At 53.0% G+C, this 19,182-nt stretch overlaps 1 protein-coding gene across 1 annotated transcript in view; it reads right to left on the bottom strand.

The window, feature by feature from the left end:
• The window catches only part of BCL11B (BAF chromatin remodeling complex subunit BCL11B), a 96,514-nt gene that overhangs the window by 55,295 nt on the left and 22,037 nt on the right, over window positions 1-19,182 (bottom strand). Inside the window, 1 exon segment of the mRNA XM_034643069.1 lies at window positions 623-835. Coding sequence (XP_034498960.1) covers window positions 623-835 — 213 coding nt within the window.

Consider the following 19,182-nt stretch of genomic DNA (forward strand, 5'->3'; position numbering starts at 1 on the left):
ATGATGGGCAGACAGACCTGCAGAGAGGCACACAGGAGGGATGAGCATGGCCCCACCCCACAGGCACCCCACAAGGCTTCACCTCCTCCCACGGCCACAGCTGAAAGGCTCCTTCGGAGTGACTTTTTTGTCTCAAAGTTAATAGGCAACACATTCTGGCAAAGAGAAACTCAGCATTTTGGACGGCTCCAGCAATGTGCACAGACGACCAGGGAGTCTTCCCCCCAGTGCTGTCTTCAGGGTGGGGGGCCGTGACTGGGGTGGGGGGATGGCAGTGGCGAGGGCAGAAGAAAACCTCAGATGTTAAGTGTTATCCAATTAAGCTTTAGCTAAACAGCCCAAAGAGACGAAATTTGGAAGCTGGAGGAATGCATTCTGGGAGTGAGACACTCAGAACGGGCGGAGGGCGTCGGAGGACCTCCTGACCGATCAGGACAGGGACACGCTGACGTGCTTCACCACTTCCCCTGTGCCCCCCAAAATGCCTTTAGGGGTGGAACTGCACATCCTCCCTGGGGCCCCACCTTGCCCAGCCCACCTGGGAGAGGCAGCCGCCAGCACGGCCCAGGGCACACCCCGCCATCCCTGGGAGCCCGCCCCCCCCACCGCGGCCGTCTGTTACCTGACAACTGACACTGGCATCCAAAGGGAGCCTCCGTCTGACCCTCACCCTGAGTCCCGTCACCCGAGACTGGGCGCGCGCTGCAGCACGGCAGGGGGAAGCAGGGCGGCAGAGCGCCCAGGGTGCGCAGAGGTGGAGTGATCACGGATGAGTGAGGGTGGGAGGAGGCAGCTATGGGGGCCGTCGCTGGCAGCTGGGCAGGCCTGCACGGCCCTGGAGAAAAAACAATAAAAAAGACTGGTCAGTCGGGCCCTGGACTGTACAAGGGACCCGGGGTGTGGGACAGGGGCCCAGGGCAGAGGGCTGCAGGCCACCCTTCCAGAGTGGGAGGCCCCGGGGTGCCAGGCCCGGCAGGGAAGGCGACCAGGCACAAGCAGGGGGCAAGAGGCCAGGGAAGTGGGTGGGGGGCCTCATGGGGTCCTCCTTCCACAGCTGCCAGGATGGGCTGTCTTGGGACCAGACTCCCATCCCTGGGGGGGCCAAAAGACCTTGTCAGGGCCCCTGTGCCCAGGAAGCCCCCCACCCACCATGTGGAGGCTTCTGGAGTGTTCCGGAGCTGGCTCCCTTTGGGGATTCATTCCCAAAAACCTGGGCCACCCCCCACTCTGGAGGATCTGGGAAGCTCCAAGCCACCACTGTCTGCTATATCAGGATGGGCTGTTTGTACAGGCCTTGGACACCTCCGTCTACCTCTGAGCACCTGGGCACTGGTTAACCTGCGGCCTGGCAGACGGCCAGCTGGTGTCTCTCTCCAGCCCACGGTCGTCCTCAGCAACCTGGGCATCAAGCACATAGCACATAAGCCCCAGGGCCTTTCAGAAGGCTTTGAACACCCCTCCCCAAGAAAAACCTGGCACTGCCCAGCACCCCTCTTCATGCCTCAGGCCGGCTTGGGGCGCCTCCCCCATCTGACAGCCAGGACGCAGGGCCAGGAGCTCTCTTGCCTCCACCCAGCCCCACGGCTCGCCTTGACTCCCCAGCAAGGCCTGCGTTTGATTTGGCCGTTTATCTTAAATGGCTAAGAGACCACCAGGGCAAGAATCTGTGTGAAGCCCTTGCCAAAACCACAAGTGAAGAAGCCCAAATTCCCTGGGTAAATAATTGAGCGGGGAAGCATCAGAGAGACAAAAAGAAAACACCAACAAGATGAGGGCAGCTGGGCCCCTGGCCGGCTCTGCCAAGGAGGCCACCCGACGCCGCTCACCACCCCACACGGGCCTGCAGGGTGGGGGTCTGCCCACCTCGGGGCCCCACAAGGGATTCCCCCACCCAGGAGAGGCACGGGGCCCCACCAGCCCACTTCCGGCCAGGATCCCGTCACAGACCCCTTCCTAAGTGAGCTTCCTAACATGCGCATGGGACAGGGCCTGGGAGACCCACTGCACAGACCAGCAGACTGACGACGTGCCCACAGCCCCCACCAAACCTGGGCCGCTTGGCTCCAGAACCAGGGCTCTTTCACTCTGGCATCTGCCTCTACAAATCGCGTGTTATCTGGGGCCTTTGAGAAGACCAGCAAACGTCCTCCCAAGAAGCCAAAGGCACGTGGCTCCTCTGTACTACTGAAGACCTCAGACAAGGCGAGGCTCAGGGCCAGGGGGCACTGCTGAGCCCATGACAGCCCCAGAGGGAGGGCATGGCCAATGACCCCACACAGTGCCCGCCACAGATTCAGTGCTGGCCCCCATGTAAAGTCGGCACCTGAGGCCAGTGTCCCCTGCCTCCTCCTGGAAGCCTGCCCTAGCCCGTCCTAGCCTAAACCCCTCCCCCAGCAGCAGACACTGCACATTCAGTCCTGTCTACCTGCACCTGCCTTCACACGGTGGAAGGCTCCTGACACGGCTTTGCACTGAGCACCTACCACAATGGGCAGTACATCTCCAATACCTCACTCAGCTGGGAAATCCATCCCCCATCCCATAGGGACACTGAGGCTCACAGAGATCTGGGACTTGAACCCAGCTGTGTCTCCAAAGCCTGGATGTGCTGGGCTTCCCCCTCGGGCTACAGCTGGGGTGAAGTGACCAGGACACCCTAGAATGCTGAGAAGAAGGGCCATGTAGGGTAGAGGGAAGCCGGAGGGTCCTTGGGCTCTGTCGGGCCATGGGGAGACTGAAAAAGAGCAAATCTAGGCCCCCAGGTTCTGGGTGAAACCATGACACAGCCACCACCATTTACCATGGCTGAGAAAGAGCGACAGGAGTGCCCAGGACTGCCCAAGCAGAAAGGGAACAGAACCTCTGTCTCCAAAGTTGGGAGGAAGGGCCTCAGGGCAGGTCCAGCCACACCCCTCTCCTTCTGGAAAGGTCAGGCTTAGGCAAAGTCATCCCCCAACTCAGGTAGAGCTGGGGGGCCAAGCTGCCCCCAGGAGGGGCTTCCATATGCCCCATTAAGAATTCCAACCTCACTGAAGACCACCTGCTCCTGGGACTGGCTCAGTGGGGGCAGGGGAGGCGGCAACAAGAGTGAGAGGCTTCTAATCCTATGCTGCCCACAGAGGACATTCCGTTGCTCTCAGAAGACCTCTGCCCTGGGGGATCCCTCCCTCCACCCCAACAGCTAACCCAAGGGTGGGACTCCAGGAAACCTCTCCTGAAGCTAGAGCAAAAGCAGAAGACAATGCTAGAAGCCACCTACCGTGGGACTACAGCAAATGTCCAGAGTTGGCAAATCATAGAGACAGAAGGTAGACAAGTGGTTGCAGGGCCGGGGGTCGGGGGAGTGAAGGCTAATGGGGACGCAGTTTCTCCCTGGGGTGGTAAGAATGTTCTGGAATTAGGCAGTGGTGGTGATGGTTGCGCAACACTGCGAAGACACTCCAAACCACTAACCAGTACACCTTCAAGTGGTTAAAAGGGCAAAGTCCAAGGTGAAGACTGTGTGGCCTCAGCACCCATCCCAGGCCACGTCCCAAGCCCTTGCCCATTCAAGTGCAGGCAGGAAATCAAGAACACACTCGACAGAGCCCTTGAGGCCGGGTGACAACAGGCTGACACACACAGAGGAAGGCCGAGCTCAGACACAGGCCGGGAGCCTGAGGCCTGGGCCCAATCCCCTCTGCCATTTCCTGGCCACGTGACCCAGGGTGAGTCACTTTCTCAGAGCCCCACCCTTAAAGGAAGGTCAGGACATGCCTGGCCAGACCCTGGCTTCCAGGGAACACTCACCGAATGGCCACTACCATCCATTTATTTTCCACTCTGGAACTTTTCCTGCTCCCTCCCCAGAGCCTGGCAGGGAATGCCTGTCCAGTGTTCTGGGCTCTAGAAGGCATCCGACAAAGCCCTGCAAGATACTCTTTTAAAAATGATTTCTTTTGAGGTCTAGGTGGGTTCCCCTCTGGACTTGGAACAGCACCCGAGGTCTGTGGCACAGGGACACCAAGACGCCATCTCAGCTTTACGCAGGATCCAGGTGGCTTAAAAATAAAACCCTGGCTGGCTCGACTCCTTATCATGGAAGTTGGCTTTCACGAGGGAAAAAGAAACAATGAACACATATATCATATCATTTAAGGCCAGAAGCCTTCCCAGGAGTAGGTCCTCCCCTCTCACGAATGAGGAAACTGAGGCTCACAGGGGTTAGTATGTTACTCCATGCCTCCTGTTCAAAGAGGCACAAAAAAGTCCAAAAATAAGATCCCTAAAATGTTTCTTAAGCTCCAAATCAGGGTACAAGGCAGCTTTCACTGCATCCATCCTGAGGGTGTCTGTAACCTGTCTCCTTTCTAGAGGGGCCCTGCAGATGTTCCTGCTTCATCCTCACACATGTGCACTACCCCCGAGAGCACACCCACACCCACTGGCGAGTAGACACACAAAAAAAAACCCGCGCCTGGAAAAGCCCCAGCCTGGTGGTGAGGGGAACGTGCACCTTTCCCAATGCTGGATCCTTGGGCGCCCCTCCCACATGGGAGGGTTACAGATTGCTAGCTGGCGAGAGGAGCTCTGGAATACACTGTACTGGAGATGTAGATTTTTCTCCCTACTGGTGCTTTTCAATTGATACATTTTTTAAGCCAAGAACTCCTACTGATAGTGCAAAAATGAGTCATAGATCAAGGAGGGAGACAGACAGGGAGCGAGCGCTTGTGAGTGAGGGCCACTGGCAAGGAAACCTGACAATCCCCGCGCCCCCTCCCCCCATGCCAAGACATTAATTCTCACAAGTCGGAGAAAATTAATATGCATGAATGCAAAAAGCATGATCAGGAGTAATTAACATGGCTTCATATGCAAATTTTATTAATGCAGAAGTACAAAGTCATTATGCAAATGAAACTTACGTCAACTCTCTTGACAAATATTCATCTCTGAGGCTCAAGTTTCTCCCTTTTTATTTATTTATTTAATTCTTCTCTCCCCTACCCTTTTTTCCCGGTTTTTTTTTTTTTAGAGGTGGGGGTGCTAGTGACCGCTTGGGTAGCAGCAGCAAGCCAAGAGGACTGTTTGACAAGTTTGCAAAGTTGTTTTTCAACCAGAGAAATTTATTCTTGCATTGTTGATTTTTTTTTTTTTTTTGGTTGTTGGCAGGTACAAGACAGCTCATAGGAGAAGAGGAAAAAAATTAAAAAAAATAAAAAAATAAAAAAAAGCTCCGGGCAGCAGGCAGCCAATCAAAACGCCAGAGCCTGTAATGAGGGCGATTGATGGCTGTTTGGCTTTTACTGCAGGGTAATGAACTAGAATCCAGTCTGAGGAGGGGGGAAAATATGAATATTCATGAGACTGTGCTCCTGCCTTTGATGATTAAAGAAATTTTTAATATTCAAATAAGCGCTTGCCAAGTGATTAACAAAGAACACGCACGCAGAAATATGGAAATGGGAGCCGGGAAAGATTTGAGAGGCGAACAGACTGCTGGAAAGGCAGCCCCAAATTTCATGAACAAGATCGGCAGATAACCCAATTCGCACACGGGCAAATAAAAACATTTCTTTCGGATCGCTTAAATATTTTGCCAGCTACTTTGTCTTAAGGATGATAAAAACGCTATGTATTAAGGGGGGAGGGTGGACAGACAGAGAGAGGAACCGCATGAAGTCAGATGCACTGCTCCTGCGCTTCAGAATCTCTCCCAATTCTAGCCCCCCGCCCCCAACCCCGACGGGAAATCAGGACTCTTTTTCCGGTTTGCTAGAGAGAGGATGGAGGGAAGCCAGCTCAGACTGGAAAGCTCAGTGCTGGAGGTTCAGGCCTGCCTGCTTTGGGGCACCCGCCGCGTGGCGGTGGCACGGCCCGGGCTGCCACGTCACGACACATGGTCATTTGTTGCTTCCACGCTGGCCCAAAGGCCCAGAGATGGTGGCCCATGCTATCTCTGCGGGGCAGGAGGTGGTGATCCTTGTGACCTGCAATCTAGAGAGCTCGGCGCCTCCTCCAGAAACAGGCCCTAGAAAAAACACAGAAAGAAGGTGGCCACAGGGAATGACGGGGGCACACACATCTTGAGAAGTTGAAAGGCCTCAGACTTCCGCATGGGGCCTGGCCTGGGCATCTTCAGGGCCACAAGGAGAGGGCGCCACCGATCCCACAGGCTTCATTGGCTGTGCGCTAGGGCCGCACGCTCGTATTTTAACAGCTCCACCACGGGTTCACATTGAAGCACATAATAACAGTATTAGCTGGTAAAATGATCCTGCAGTTAAAATACATCTAATTAGCAGCCGATGACATCCATTCTGGCAATTTCCTATTTGAAAGAAGTGGAGTGCCACCTTAAATGAGACAGGCAGTGGGTACTCACCCAACAAGACCTAGCTTTCCCACCATTTGTCTCTCTCTCCTTCTCTCTCTCTCCTTTTTGGGGGGAGGGGGTTGCCTGAGATGGCACGAATAGGGAAGGATTCTGAGCAGCCTTCTTTGTTACTCAATTTCCGAGCTACGGGTCTGGGGGAGGGGGCCCTCAGAAAATAAATTCCCTCACTCCACAGGTATTATTTTGTCTTCTTCATTTTTAATCACGGAGGTATGGTAACCAGCAAAGGCCAGAACTCGTTTTTCATTTCATTATAAAATACGTCAGCATCATCATCATCACCATTAACAAAGCAGAAAGGGAATCCAAGCACATATGTGAACACCGTAAGTCATCGTGGAAACCTGCAAGGTCAGGACAGGTCCCCCAAGACAGGCCAAGAGAGCTGGTGGTTGTGCACATGGCTCAGCTCAGGGCAGCAGAGCATCTGGGGATCTAGAAATTCTCTGTCGGGAGCTCAGACTGCCAAGTCCCACCTCCCACTTCTGGATTCTCCTAAGCCAGGCAAGTCTGAGCGCCCATCATGGCTCTCAGGTCCTTGCTGCAATGGGTTTGAGTTTGCGGGTGCATGTGTTGGTGTCCTTTAAAAGAGGAGCAACAAAAAGGGCAAATGAGGTCTCACAAGGGTTTGCACAGCTGTGTTTAAAGACATCCTTCAGGGCCATCACAGAGGAGCCATAAAAACAAAGCTCCAGCCGGAGCCGGGCCTTTACTGGCTTCCTGCTGAAAACAGCAGCCCTTTCACAGGCCAGGAGGGTCGGGATTCCTTCCGATGCAGGTAAGAAGGCCTGCCTGGCTTCCCTTATCACTGCCCGGACGTGGCTGGACCTAGAGAGGGCCACTGCAGGGTGCCAGGCAGCAGGGAGAAGGGTGGGCTTGCCAGGGGCCTCCAGGAACATCTCTGGGCTTGAGGTCGGGCCAACTGCCGCTTCCCCAGTGATCATCCAGAGTGGTCACAATGTCGTCACAACCCTTTGGGGCCACCGGGGCACCAAGAAGCCTTGGTCACGTAGAGGAGGCAAGAAGCACATCCCTCCCAGCACCCAAGCCAGGCCACCTTCTGCCTCGCACCTCCCCCTTCGCGCTCCCGAGATCTGTCACAGTGAATCATCACTTCAACTATTTTTGCTCCCCAGCATGCTACACATTGAATGCATCCCTGAAAAGGGAGAGGCAAGGCAAGGAACGATCATCCCCCACACACACACACAACAATGCTACCCAAACCAGTTTCCCTCCTTCCACCGAGGCTTAGAAAGGGAACATCGTCCAGCCACTGCATCTTCAAGTTAGAAGCAGGCACACAGGCCCATCCCACCGTCAGGTCCAAAAGCACCTGTTTCAATGGCTGCCAACCACAATTTCCTCAAGATTCGAGGCGCTGAAGTACTCTGGGGCAGCACCCCGAGCCGAGGAGTGGCGAGGTTACATCACAAACTCCGAAACCTTCTATGGCCCTTCCAAAAGGCCCAGTGAGGAAGTGCAGGAAATGTCAGGGGCTACTGGGGAGGAAGGATGTGTCTGAATCGTGTTCTGCAAGCTCTTCAGGCTAAGCTGACCGAGTGCTCAGGCTGACCAGTCCACCCCCGAAGCGGGCATCTGCAGGGGAAAACGTGCAGCTTCAACTCTTTTGCTCATCATTCAGGGAAATCCCTGGAGCCCCCTCAGCTGCTGGAATGCAAATAAACTGCAATAACTTGTCCCCTGGCCGGGATGCTGAGGCCTATGCACCACGGCTTTGGGACGCACAGAGGAACACAGATGTGAGTCCTCTGGGGTGACCTCAGCAGTCAGGGTCCACCAAATTGGGGCCCACCCTCCTGGAATGGGCAGGCCTGGGGACAACTGAAGGTGAAACCATGTGTGTCACCAGTTGGAAAAATGTGTGCCTGCACATCTGTTATACGGAGATGATACATATATGCATACACACACATACAAGCAAATAGCAGCAATGTGGACACATTCAAATGTTTGCATGCACACCCCGGAATCTACAGAGGCCAAGGACGAACAGGAGTTGACAGAGTCTCTGAATGTCACCAGTAAAAACAGCTGGCCAATCCCTAGCAGAGAAATTCCCCCTTTTCCCCTGATTCAGGTTTTCTGATCAGAAGCTGGGCAGCCGCTGCAATCTTCGGCAGCTTCTGTCCTGGAACACAATTTACCCAAGATCCTTCAATCATCTTCTGTCATGCCGCATCAGGGGTTACTAACAGGACAGTACACATAACTTCGGGAGGCACCCCTGAACACAAAGTGCAGTCCATACACTGAAGTAAGAAGCTGGATAAGTCATGTGGATTCTGAACATGAAGAACTGGGGCCTTGGGGTCAGGACTCTGTGCCCCGTTCCCAAAAGGCACTTGTGGCCAGACTCCCATGACCACCTTGGCCAGGCGTCATGGACACTCCCCATGGAATGCATTAATTTAGAGCTGGTGGGGGACAGGGATGGACCACAGTCAAGACAGAAGCCACATATCACATGAGGGAAATATACCACGAGGTGACTCCTCAGATTTGGTGCCTACACTGAGTTTTAAACTAAGGACACTTTTTCCCCCCATCAGCATCCACTGTGCCTGACATCTGAGGAATAACCTGGAAATACTGAATCCTGACACTTGTTAAAAATCTGGTCCTCTATAGAACATGTTTAAAAACTGGGGAGTTCAGAAAGTTGCTGCGGTTTGCAAGCCCCACAAACTCCAACACTAACTCTGGCTCAGCCTCCACGCACAGAGAGCACAACTTGGTAAATACAAGGGAGAGGTCTGAACTCTTAGGATCCCAGAGAATTGAGAATGAAAACAACACAACACAGCCAATAAAAAGAACATCAAGAAAACACAATGCCCAGGAAGGAGGTTATTGCCAGGACTCAAGCCAGAGGCAGCCAGGGAAAGGGACAGCAGTCCCAGGTGCAGCTGGGGCTGTGGCTATGAGGGATGTGAGCAGCATCAGCCTCTATCAAGATGGGACCATAAAATCCCTACCTGCCCAGTAGGGGAACGTGCAACTACAAAGGCCAGCAGGGTGGGTTTCTTGGTTTTTAGACGGAAAGACATTTAACTTGATCAGTAGGTAGGTAGGTAGGTAGGTAGGAAGGAAGGAAGGAAGGAAGGAAGGAAGGAAGGAAGGAAGGATGGGGAGAGGGAAAGAGAGAGAGAGAGAGGAAGAAAGAAAGAGAAAAGAAAAGAAAAGAAAAAAAGAAAAGAAAAGAAAGAGAGAGAAAGAAAGAAAAAGAAAAAAGAAAGAAAGAAAGAAAGAAAGGAAAGGGAAAGAAGGAAAGGGAAGGAAGTAAAGGAGAGAGGAAGGAAAGGGAAGGAAGGAAAGGAGGGAGGAAGGAAGGGAGATCAAATCGCAGAAAAGGGGTCACTGCTGTAATTCAAATGCATTGTGGTGTTTTAGTTGCATTGCTAGAGTTACATGCAATGGATTGCCACTATCGCAATAAAAATATCCAGCTCTCCCCTGGCTTTTGTTGTTGATGGAGGCTTTTTTCTGTCCTTTTTCTTCTTTTTACCTCCTACTAATGGACATATAGAACACTGAGGTCTGTTGCCTCGCATCACATAAGAACAACATCTTTCTGTGGCCTCTTTATGTTTCCAAGCCAAGTCTGAAATGTCACTGACTAAAACACTGAGCAGGCCTGTAATTACTTTCAACAAAGTAGCTCCTTTAAGGGAGTTTTCTGCATGGAGATGGCATGTAATATACATATGGTGAGCCTTCCCTTCAGCATGGGCAGCGTTTGACAGCTACAATCACAAATTTTCTTCTAAGGGAGCAGTTCGGACAGCCACCTTCTTCCTTAGTTTTTGACACGAAATCCATTTTCATCTCTTAACACACCGACGGTGAGGTACAGTGTGTGCACAACAGAATCTGTAAAAATTAACACTTCGCGGGATTAATTGAATAAAGGCTGTTAGCACACGAACACGGGGAACGCTGCTCCCTCGGATTCAGTCTAGCCACACTCCCGGTGCCGCTGCCACTGACACAGGGCTTTACATCAGCTGAGGTTTATACCGCTATTTAATGTAATTAAAGAAACCGGTAGCACCGTCCTCCGTGGAAATATCATTTCTATTGCCGGGTATTCCCATTAGAAATTGGGGGAAATCAGAGCACACGGACTTTGATTTTGTTTTAATTTTTTTTTCCCTTGGCTGTCTTTGAAACAGAGCCGATGCGCTGGGCCTCAGACAGAGCCCACTGCAGAAACCCTGCAAAGATTGCCCGATAAGACAAGCCTAGGCTCCTGGCAGGAGCGCTCGGTGTTTGTCATTTTTTTGTTTTTGTTTTTGAAATTGTTAAAAATATACATATATATATTTTCTTAATCTGCTGTCTATATATTCAGCTGTAATTCTCTGCCTAGCAAACAGCGGCACATCCTGACAATGACTTTTCAGATACCACCCCCTTCCCGCCCCCCCAAACAACGCTGTGGATAAAGACAGGGAGGAAGGGAGGGGTCTCCCTGGCTGCTCTTCTATATAAACAATGATAGCGTGGCTGGGATCCCAGCAAGCTCCAAACCCGGATCGGAACTAGAATCTAACTGTAACCTCAGAGGAAGAGCGCAGAGCAGGCTCTGCTCACAAGGCCTCGGAAATGAAACACGCAGAACCAACCAGAGAAAGAGAGAAACAAAATCTTTACACCACACCGTCCAAAATGGCAGAGAAAATTAAGTCTTGGGGCTGAAGGGAAGGGAGCCTGACTCCACTAGCTCTCCCGGCCCGAGGCAGCTTCTCCTCCTCTGAAGGCTGCCTCCTGCCCTTGAAGCCGCCAAGTGCAAACAAAAGTGAGACGCGCGTCTCTAACCCTGCTCAGCGCGTGTCCCTGTGCCACGGGGACAACGGCGTGGGGTTGGGTTTTTTTTCTTCCCTAAGTGCATTTTAATACTCTCCTACATCCTAATTTCTTTGGGGGGAAGAAAAAAAAATCAGTGTCACTAAAAAAACGTCACTCTGTTTTGCAAAATCCAGCAGCTTCCTTGGCAGCGAAAGAGGCTGGCTGGCATTATCCCCTCATTTGACAAAACTACTATTTCTGGGCATGTGCTCAAAAACAGGTAGGAAGCAAATGCTGAGAAATAAGGAAGTAAAAACAGGCAACAGATTTTTCACTACCAAGAACGCCAAGCGTAAACACGATTTATTTAGCTGTGTTGAACGTGTCTGTCCTCCACGCAACCAGGAGCCCACTTGGGTTGAAGGAAGGGTGGGGAGGAGGAGACAGGAAGAGGGAGCAGGGGGACAACGGGGACAGAGAGAAGAGGCGGGCAGCTCTGTACAAGGACTTCCTGAACGGTTCCGTTCAGTTTTACGAGAACAAGAATCTTCTGCCCCAAAATACACGCGTGTGTCAAAAGAAGGCCACACTAACCTGCCGGTTAATTAATGAGCCGCCACTAACAAAGATAAGACCCAGCTCACGCAAACAATATTTACATGGGCGTCGCGCGATCTCCTTGCCCACTTCCCTTGCCTTTTTGCAAACCCCAGGCTGGGGGCTGGGACAGGCACCGAGGCCCCTCAGGTTGGAGGGTTCCAAGCTTCCAAGTCCAGATACGGGGGAGAGGGGGAAGTATCCCTGTCCATCCTCACATGGCCACGTGGAACGCCTGAGATCTGTATTCAATTAAGGAGCACCAGACAGCTTCTGGCTCCTTGCCTACACCAACGCAGGCTATGGGTATCTGCTGTGCCCCCACACCACCTGGGCTCTAATGCCAGGGAACAAGGGCTCTATCAAACCCCCCGCGGAGAAGGCAGAGTGCCACACTCCCCCACCCCAACCCCCAAACTCAAGCCTGAGGTTTTGGCCCTGCCGGGGTGAACCAACCAAATACATAAAGCAAGCATCTGTATTTTCTAACTAGCAACACTAAACCGGAGGTTTCAGGCCCTGCCAGGGGTAATTCCTTTTAAAAATCTAATTCAGGTTCACTCAGCATTGGCTGGAAAAAAGGAGCCAAGCCTCATCAAAAGAAAAACAACACAAAAGTAAGATGGAGTCCCGAAAGGACAGTTGGGGCCTCCCATTTCCCCAGTGAAGGTGCCATTTCAGAGCAGCCAGCTGTGCACTCCGGGGGCATAAATGCCCAGTTTTGTTAGCTTTAAGAGGTGGCCGCCAAAAAAAGGGAGAATTTCCTCACCAGCCTGCGCTGAGTTCCTTCCTCATCTGCATCTAACAAGACTGTGCACTTAAAGGCAGCCTGCTGTATGCATTCCTCCCCACCCCCAAGTCTACACCCCCTCTGCCCAGATCCTGTGGGGGGCCAGACACCAAATGTCAGTAAAGATACCTTTTCTGGTAGATTCGGGTTAAGAGTAACAGCAAACCCACTCCATCGTAAGATTTTGAATCACGTGACAGTCCCCAACACTAACGAAGAGCTGGGGTGGTGTGGAGTGTCAGTCCCCCAAAATGAAAGGGAATGAGGGACAGGTATTTCCAACTGGTATTATGTTCCTAGATTGAAAATTCAAGTCCTCCCCCTTGGACTCCCCACTAAATCCCCTAATTCTTCCCCCTCGCATTGACAAGGACACACTAAGCAAGTAGTTATTTGCTTCCTCTCCCTTTTGCAAATTAGTCACCCTGCCCCCCCCCGTGGACTAAACAATAAGAGCCTATGCTTTGACGTCTTTGAAATAAGCAATTACTTCACTCCTGCAGAGTGATTTGTTTTCATATCTGGACAGTGGCAGGAGTGTAAACAATTGGACATCCCCATTTTATAGATGAAGAAACTGAGACATGCCCGGGGCTGTTTAGGAACAAACACATCCGAGACTGTGTGAACACCTTCAACAAACAAGGCGGCCCCGAATGCTCCAGCGGCAACAAAATATTGATGGGAAGGCTAACCAGGGTTCAGGTGCTGCTCTGGGAGGCCACACTTCTAGAAAAATCCTACAAGAAAATCTAGATTTCTCAAAGTAATGAAACAGAGGGTGCTTAACTGTATCTCCAAAGGAGACCTCCCCAGGATCCCTCTGGATAACAATTGCACTGGTATTTCAACACAATCCAGCTGACAAAATCCCCCGTTCCCAAGCAAATCACCCACACGTGGCTCCTGAACAGAGCAAGGCAGGTGACCTGTACCCTGCAGACGAGTGACTCAGAATACCACAGGGCATCGCAAAGCAGCCCACCCTGCCGCTCGGACACAAGATGGTGTGTGTGTCCTCCCAAGGCGCGACAGCACCCAGGGGGGCTGCAGAATCCTTCTTCAAAGAGGATTCTGGCCAAGAAACTACCACTGCTCTGCCCCAAGCCTTAACCTAAAACTAGAAGGAGAAATCCCCCACAATTTTTATCACTGTTGAGCCGTCAAAATAAAGAAAGCAGAGGTTAAGTTGGCTTCCTCCTTCTCGGTGTCATAGACATTAAATCAGCCAACCACACGGTTACCTGTCTTTCAAGCCAAACATGAACAATTCTCCCCCATAAGTACCCTGATTCCAAAAATCCTAAAATTTATGACATCCCTCTTCAAGAACTGCAGAGACCTAGGCTGGGGCCCCTCAAACACACACACATAATTAGTGTTTCAGCCATCGTTCTTTCTGCAAAGGAATCTGGTAACATAAATATTAATCAAACACGAGAATCTGCCTTTCCAGTCTTGGACCATTATGAGTGCCGGATTGTGATCTTTACCCGTATTTACAGATATTCAAAGGCAGATTCTATCTTGTTAGAACTGTTACAAATGGACGTCTGAGAAATCAACGAGCAAGTTCAGGCAGATATGAAAACCTTCCTGTCCAGGACTGCCAGCAGCTTTGAGTTCCCAAGTGTTGAATTTGTTACCTTTTCCATAGGCCTTTCAAAAAAATAAATTGACGAATGCCTTCAGATTCCTCTAGAAGAAAAGCTAGCTGCTCAAAGTTCGGGTTAGCTAAATCTGAGATTTTCTTAAGATCAACTCTTACTCTAAATGCCATGAAGGCATTGTTTACAAAATACTTTAGCCTTTGATAGCACAGAAAGTGCAATGTTCTGTTATGATTTGGGTCAGCCCAAATCATAAATAAATATGTGTATATATATATATATTTTTTTTTTTTTAATTACCTTGACTCTTGTTACAGCAAATATATTCTGTGTGGTTCAGACCTATTTCTGAATAATGGGAAATAGAGACGTGGCTCCAGTTCTGGCCTAGAAAAGCTGTCACAGTGAAGGTAAACTTTTCTATACGCAAACAGCATACATTTTTATTTCTGGAGTAACAGCTTTGGGAAAATGTTTGAACATTTTCTTAAGAGCTTTGTGGTAAATACATTGGGCGTCCAACCACTGCTTTTCTGAGTCTTTAAGGGTCTGTTGGAGTGCTTTAAACAATTGGAGGCCAATTTTTAAGAAGCAAAAATAAAGAGAGACTCCTAGCAAGGTGACCATTTGCATACAAATTCTCTTGGGGGGGGTTATTGTAAGAGAAGTCAGGCTGGAAGAAGGACTGACATTAATTCCCTGTAATTCCACGAGGCTTTGTGTCCCACTCTAGTAGAGGGTTCCATTCCCACACAATTGGGAAAACACTTTTGTTCTTGAGTGTTTTAAAATCCCAGCCCCCAGGAATTCCCTCTAGAAAAGCAGGCTCCCTCTCCTCTCCCCGCCCCCCTCTCCGGGGAGGGGGAAAAAAAAAAAAAGAACCCTACAAAGAAAACCACTTTGGGACGGGACTGTTTGCCCAGGATGGACACAAAATGCACAAAGGAACTCTTTGAGGCTCCCTCCAAACGGGCCTCACCTGGATCCGGGGAACTGCCGGGCTATGTCGGGCCAAGGTGGGCTGATGCCGGCCTCGGTCGGGTGCGACCCTTTCAGAGCTCTCGCGGCGGGACGAAGAGGGGATCCCCGGGCGCCCCCAGGACCCAAAACAAACGCCCAGGAAAGAACGCCACCCCAGGGAGGAGCCCCGCCCCTTCCGCGCTGATTTTGAGGATGGGGCCACTGGCAGGAGTTTTCAGGGGTCCTGAAATGCAATTCTCCACGCCCGGGAAGGTCACTAGTGCGGGCGCGCGCCTGGGGGTCCGGGAGGGGAGGGCGGGTGGAGGAGGGGCGGACCCGAGCTCACAAAGGGGCCCCAGGCCGGCGGGCTCCCCGCCCTTGACCTTGGGTCTCCGCCTCCATCCATCTCCGCCCGCTGCCAGGGAAGGGGGCTGGCCCGGGGCCAAGGGCGAGCTCGCCGGACTGCTGCGGGGCTGGGGGCCGACAGGGGGCCGCCGGGGGNCTTCGGGAGCCGGGTCCCGGGGAAACTCCGTCTCAGTGCACGCGTCCCGCCCCCCAAAAGCAAAAGTTGCAGGAATGCACCGAGGAAGCCCCCTCCCCTGGGCTAACTACGACTAGCCTGCTCCCCGCCCCCCTCGAACCCGGGCCGAGAGGGGGAGGGGAGCTGTCACGGGAGGAAGAAAGAAGCGCGCCTCTTTGGCGAGGCCAGACGCGGGCAGGGTCAGCTGCGCCTCCGCCCGCCCCTCACCGCCCCGCTCGGGCAGCTGGCCCATTAAGTCCCCGAATTATGCATGGGCCTGGAGCCCCCTCGGCCCTCCCGCCCCAGGAAGACACAATCAACGTGCGCGGCGGGCCTGGGTTGGGAAAGCAGGAGAGACGTGGCGGATGGTCGCCTGGCCGCGCGACCCAGGGCGCAGGCTGGAGAGGCCGCTGGCGAGTCGGCAAGGCCCGCTGCCTAGAGGGGACCAGGGGCGCCCAAAGGCCGGGGAGCAGCTCCTGGGAACCTCCAGCGGGACCGTAGCCGGAGGGGTGGGGGGGTCGGCACCGATCGCAGAGGAGGCCCCCGGTGCAATCACGGAGTTGCCAGAGTGTCCGTCTGTTTCCGTGCGGGGTCCGGGAGGTGCGGGCCGCCGCGCGCCCCCGCCTAAGCTCTGCATCACACGCCTTGGGCAAGGCCATTATGCGCCTGAGCTTGGTAGTGAGGGGAGACTTATGGACCCCAACCTTGGAGCCCCCGGGGGCGGAGCCTGAAGTCCCCGGCGGGCGTGGCAGGAGGAGTTCTGCCCCTGCCCCCTCCCATGTGGGAGGGGATGATTTGCTAGGGGTGGCACCCTCGGGGGGAGGGGAGGAGGTCGGGAAGGGGGGAGGGTCGCAGGAGATCCGGGAGGCAAGATGAGTCTTGCAAGTTGCAACCGTCGGGGCACACGGGAAATTGCATTAGTGGTAAGGCAGGTGGCGCCTGGTTTCATGGGAGCGGGAGAAGAAATACAGTCTCAGAGGTGGGAGGATTTTGATGTCCGTCTCTCCCCCTGCCCCATCGTCTTAGAATGCGCGGAGACCAGACCGGAGACCCTAGGAGCTCAGCAGACCCGGGTCTCGCGTCCCCACAGAACGCCATTGTCGGTGTCCGGGACCCCGTGCTCCGGACAGCAAGCCCCCGAGTGTGGAACTTGTTTGCTGTCTTGGGCCCCGTTTGTTTCTGGAAATGAGTTCCCTCTCTCTTTTCCTTCCCCTCCAAAGCAAAGGCCAGGTCAGGAAAATTACATGCCACTTTTCCCAGCGGATAAAGGCTCCTCCTTTTCAGGGAGTTTTACAAGCCAGTGATGTCAATGATGCAAGGAGAAGACCACACTGTTTAGGTTTCTTAACTGGCTGGCTTTGAACTCTTGGTGAGAGGGGGAAAGAATCCACTTTGGCTCCTTGGAGAACTTAGTTTTGTGGGGTCTACCAACCTCAAACCTTTTAGCCCGTTGCTGGGGTGGGAAGGGGTCATCAAAGGTTTGTCCTGTTTCATCTTAAGGGAAACAAAGAACCCTAGATGGTTGTTAGACACAGAGCCCAGGACAGGCATTCCCTGGCCCCCAGCTTCAAGGGAGGACCCCTAAACTCAGCTGGGGGGCTACACTCCCCAGATGCCACGTTCTACCAGCAAAATCTTTAAAACAACGCCAGTGCTTTCTCCACTACTTTCAAGGATTCCTTTGGTACCTGAAGTCAGGAAAGCAGACATGGGCATTCTGGACACTGCCAGGTTGGACAGATGTCCTCACTGGAGCTTCACCACAGTGCGGGCACTGGGGCTGTCAGGTGGCAAGGCTCTGTTCGCAGGGTTGATCTTGGATGGGCGCTGACCCACACACACCTGGCACCTTGGAGTCTGGCTTTATCTGCTTGCATCTAAGGCTGTGTCCACACATGCAGCCTGAAGGCAAAGGAAGCTGTTGGGGTACTCAGCTCCCCCCACCCGGGAATCAACAGCCCTGAACAAATATTGCCTTGGCTTGGAGAACTAGCTGGCTGTCCTGGGCTGGGGGGGTTCACCCTGCCCTTAGCAGTGCATCTGAATAGCTGCCTTCTCATCTCCACACCCGGAATGGGGGGTTCTGACTTCTCACCTCCCACAAAAGGTCATTTTGTTAATATTCTTCCACCTAAAAGAGCCTGGGGTCCCAGTTTTCATGCTAGTGGGAACAGCAGGCAGCCACTTTCCCAGACCCATCTCTCATCAAGTGCTCACACCTCTCCCCACCAGACCTCCCCCTCACACACTCATTCCCCTTCCCTCAGCACAGACTCCTTCCTGAGCCACCCCATCCTCCCACCCCCACCACCAGATCAAAACCAGCAGACCAGCAGGAGGAGGACTCTAAGGAAACCCACTGAAAAAATAAAAATGAAACCTAGAAGTCTTGCCTTCTCCAGAAAGGCCTCCTGGTCCCTGGGTCCAGCTAGGGATGGGGGGGGGGCGGATCTCTAAGTCCTGATCACACCCTGCCATCTGGAGCTCCACCCTGGACTTAATTTGGGCAAGGCTTACACCCCTACCCCCTTAGGTCACTGGTCACCACCTAGCAGTGCCTGGGTCAAAGTGCATTCCCATTTCATGTGGCCTGAGGTTCATACAATTCGGGAGGTCCTCTTAACAAAACAACAACAACAACAACAAAAAAACCAAATACCAAACCACATCTACATTAGGGGCAGTGCCTGGAAGAGGCACAGGAGGGGCCCTGAGCCTAAACTCTGCACCAAATATTCCCAGGGGAATCTTCACGGCTTGAAGCAGAAAGAGACCCTGTTTGTCCTTTAGTATGATAGTTTTCATTTCAGCCACCAATTTCTTCAAAGAACATTTATTTCCTAAACCCAAGAAGTAACAAATGAGGGAGTCGGTTGGGCTGCTGGGTGGGAGGAGGATTTAGGTAGGAAGCTGGAGCTTTCCCCCCACCCCCCTGCCGGGTTCTTGCAGCTGTTGGAAACCACTGGTAGCTCCTTCTCCTATTTCAGCTCAGGAAGCTCGGGCCCAAAGAGGGGGAGGGTCTGCTCAAGGTCACACAGCCCGTCAGCCACAGGGCCTAGACAGCACCCCAGGTCTTTGGCCAGAGGCCACCACGCCTGCCCCTCCCCACCCTGCATTCAGTAGGCCCAGCTGCCTCCGACCACCTGACCCAACTGGGTTGGAGTCGGCGCCTAAGAAGACACTAAATCCACAGATGTGTGTAGGACAGGTGGAGGTAAACAGTCCTCCTTCCTTCAGCTCACACTAGACCCCAGGTCCCATCACGGCGCTTCACCCTCAGAGAAGAAACCATTCGTGGCCGGGCCAGGAGCAGAGGCGTCCTGTGCCAGCCCCAGTTAAAGAGCCACAGGATGCCCTGGGCCTAGGCTCCCCGTGAAGGTCACCGTCTGGAAATCAGGAGCCTGGGGTCTCAGCACAACTGTGCCGCCGACTCACAGGGTAAGTATGTGAGGCTCTTAACCTCTCTCGGTTTCCCCATCAACAAAATGAAAGTAATAACTGATTTAGCACCTTT

The sequence above is a fragment of the Ailuropoda melanoleuca genome, chromosome 14, assembly GCF_002007445.2.
Source record: "Ailuropoda melanoleuca isolate Jingjing chromosome 14, ASM200744v2, whole genome shotgun sequence".
NCBI lineage: Eukaryota > Metazoa > Chordata > Mammalia > Carnivora > Ursidae > Ailuropoda > Ailuropoda melanoleuca.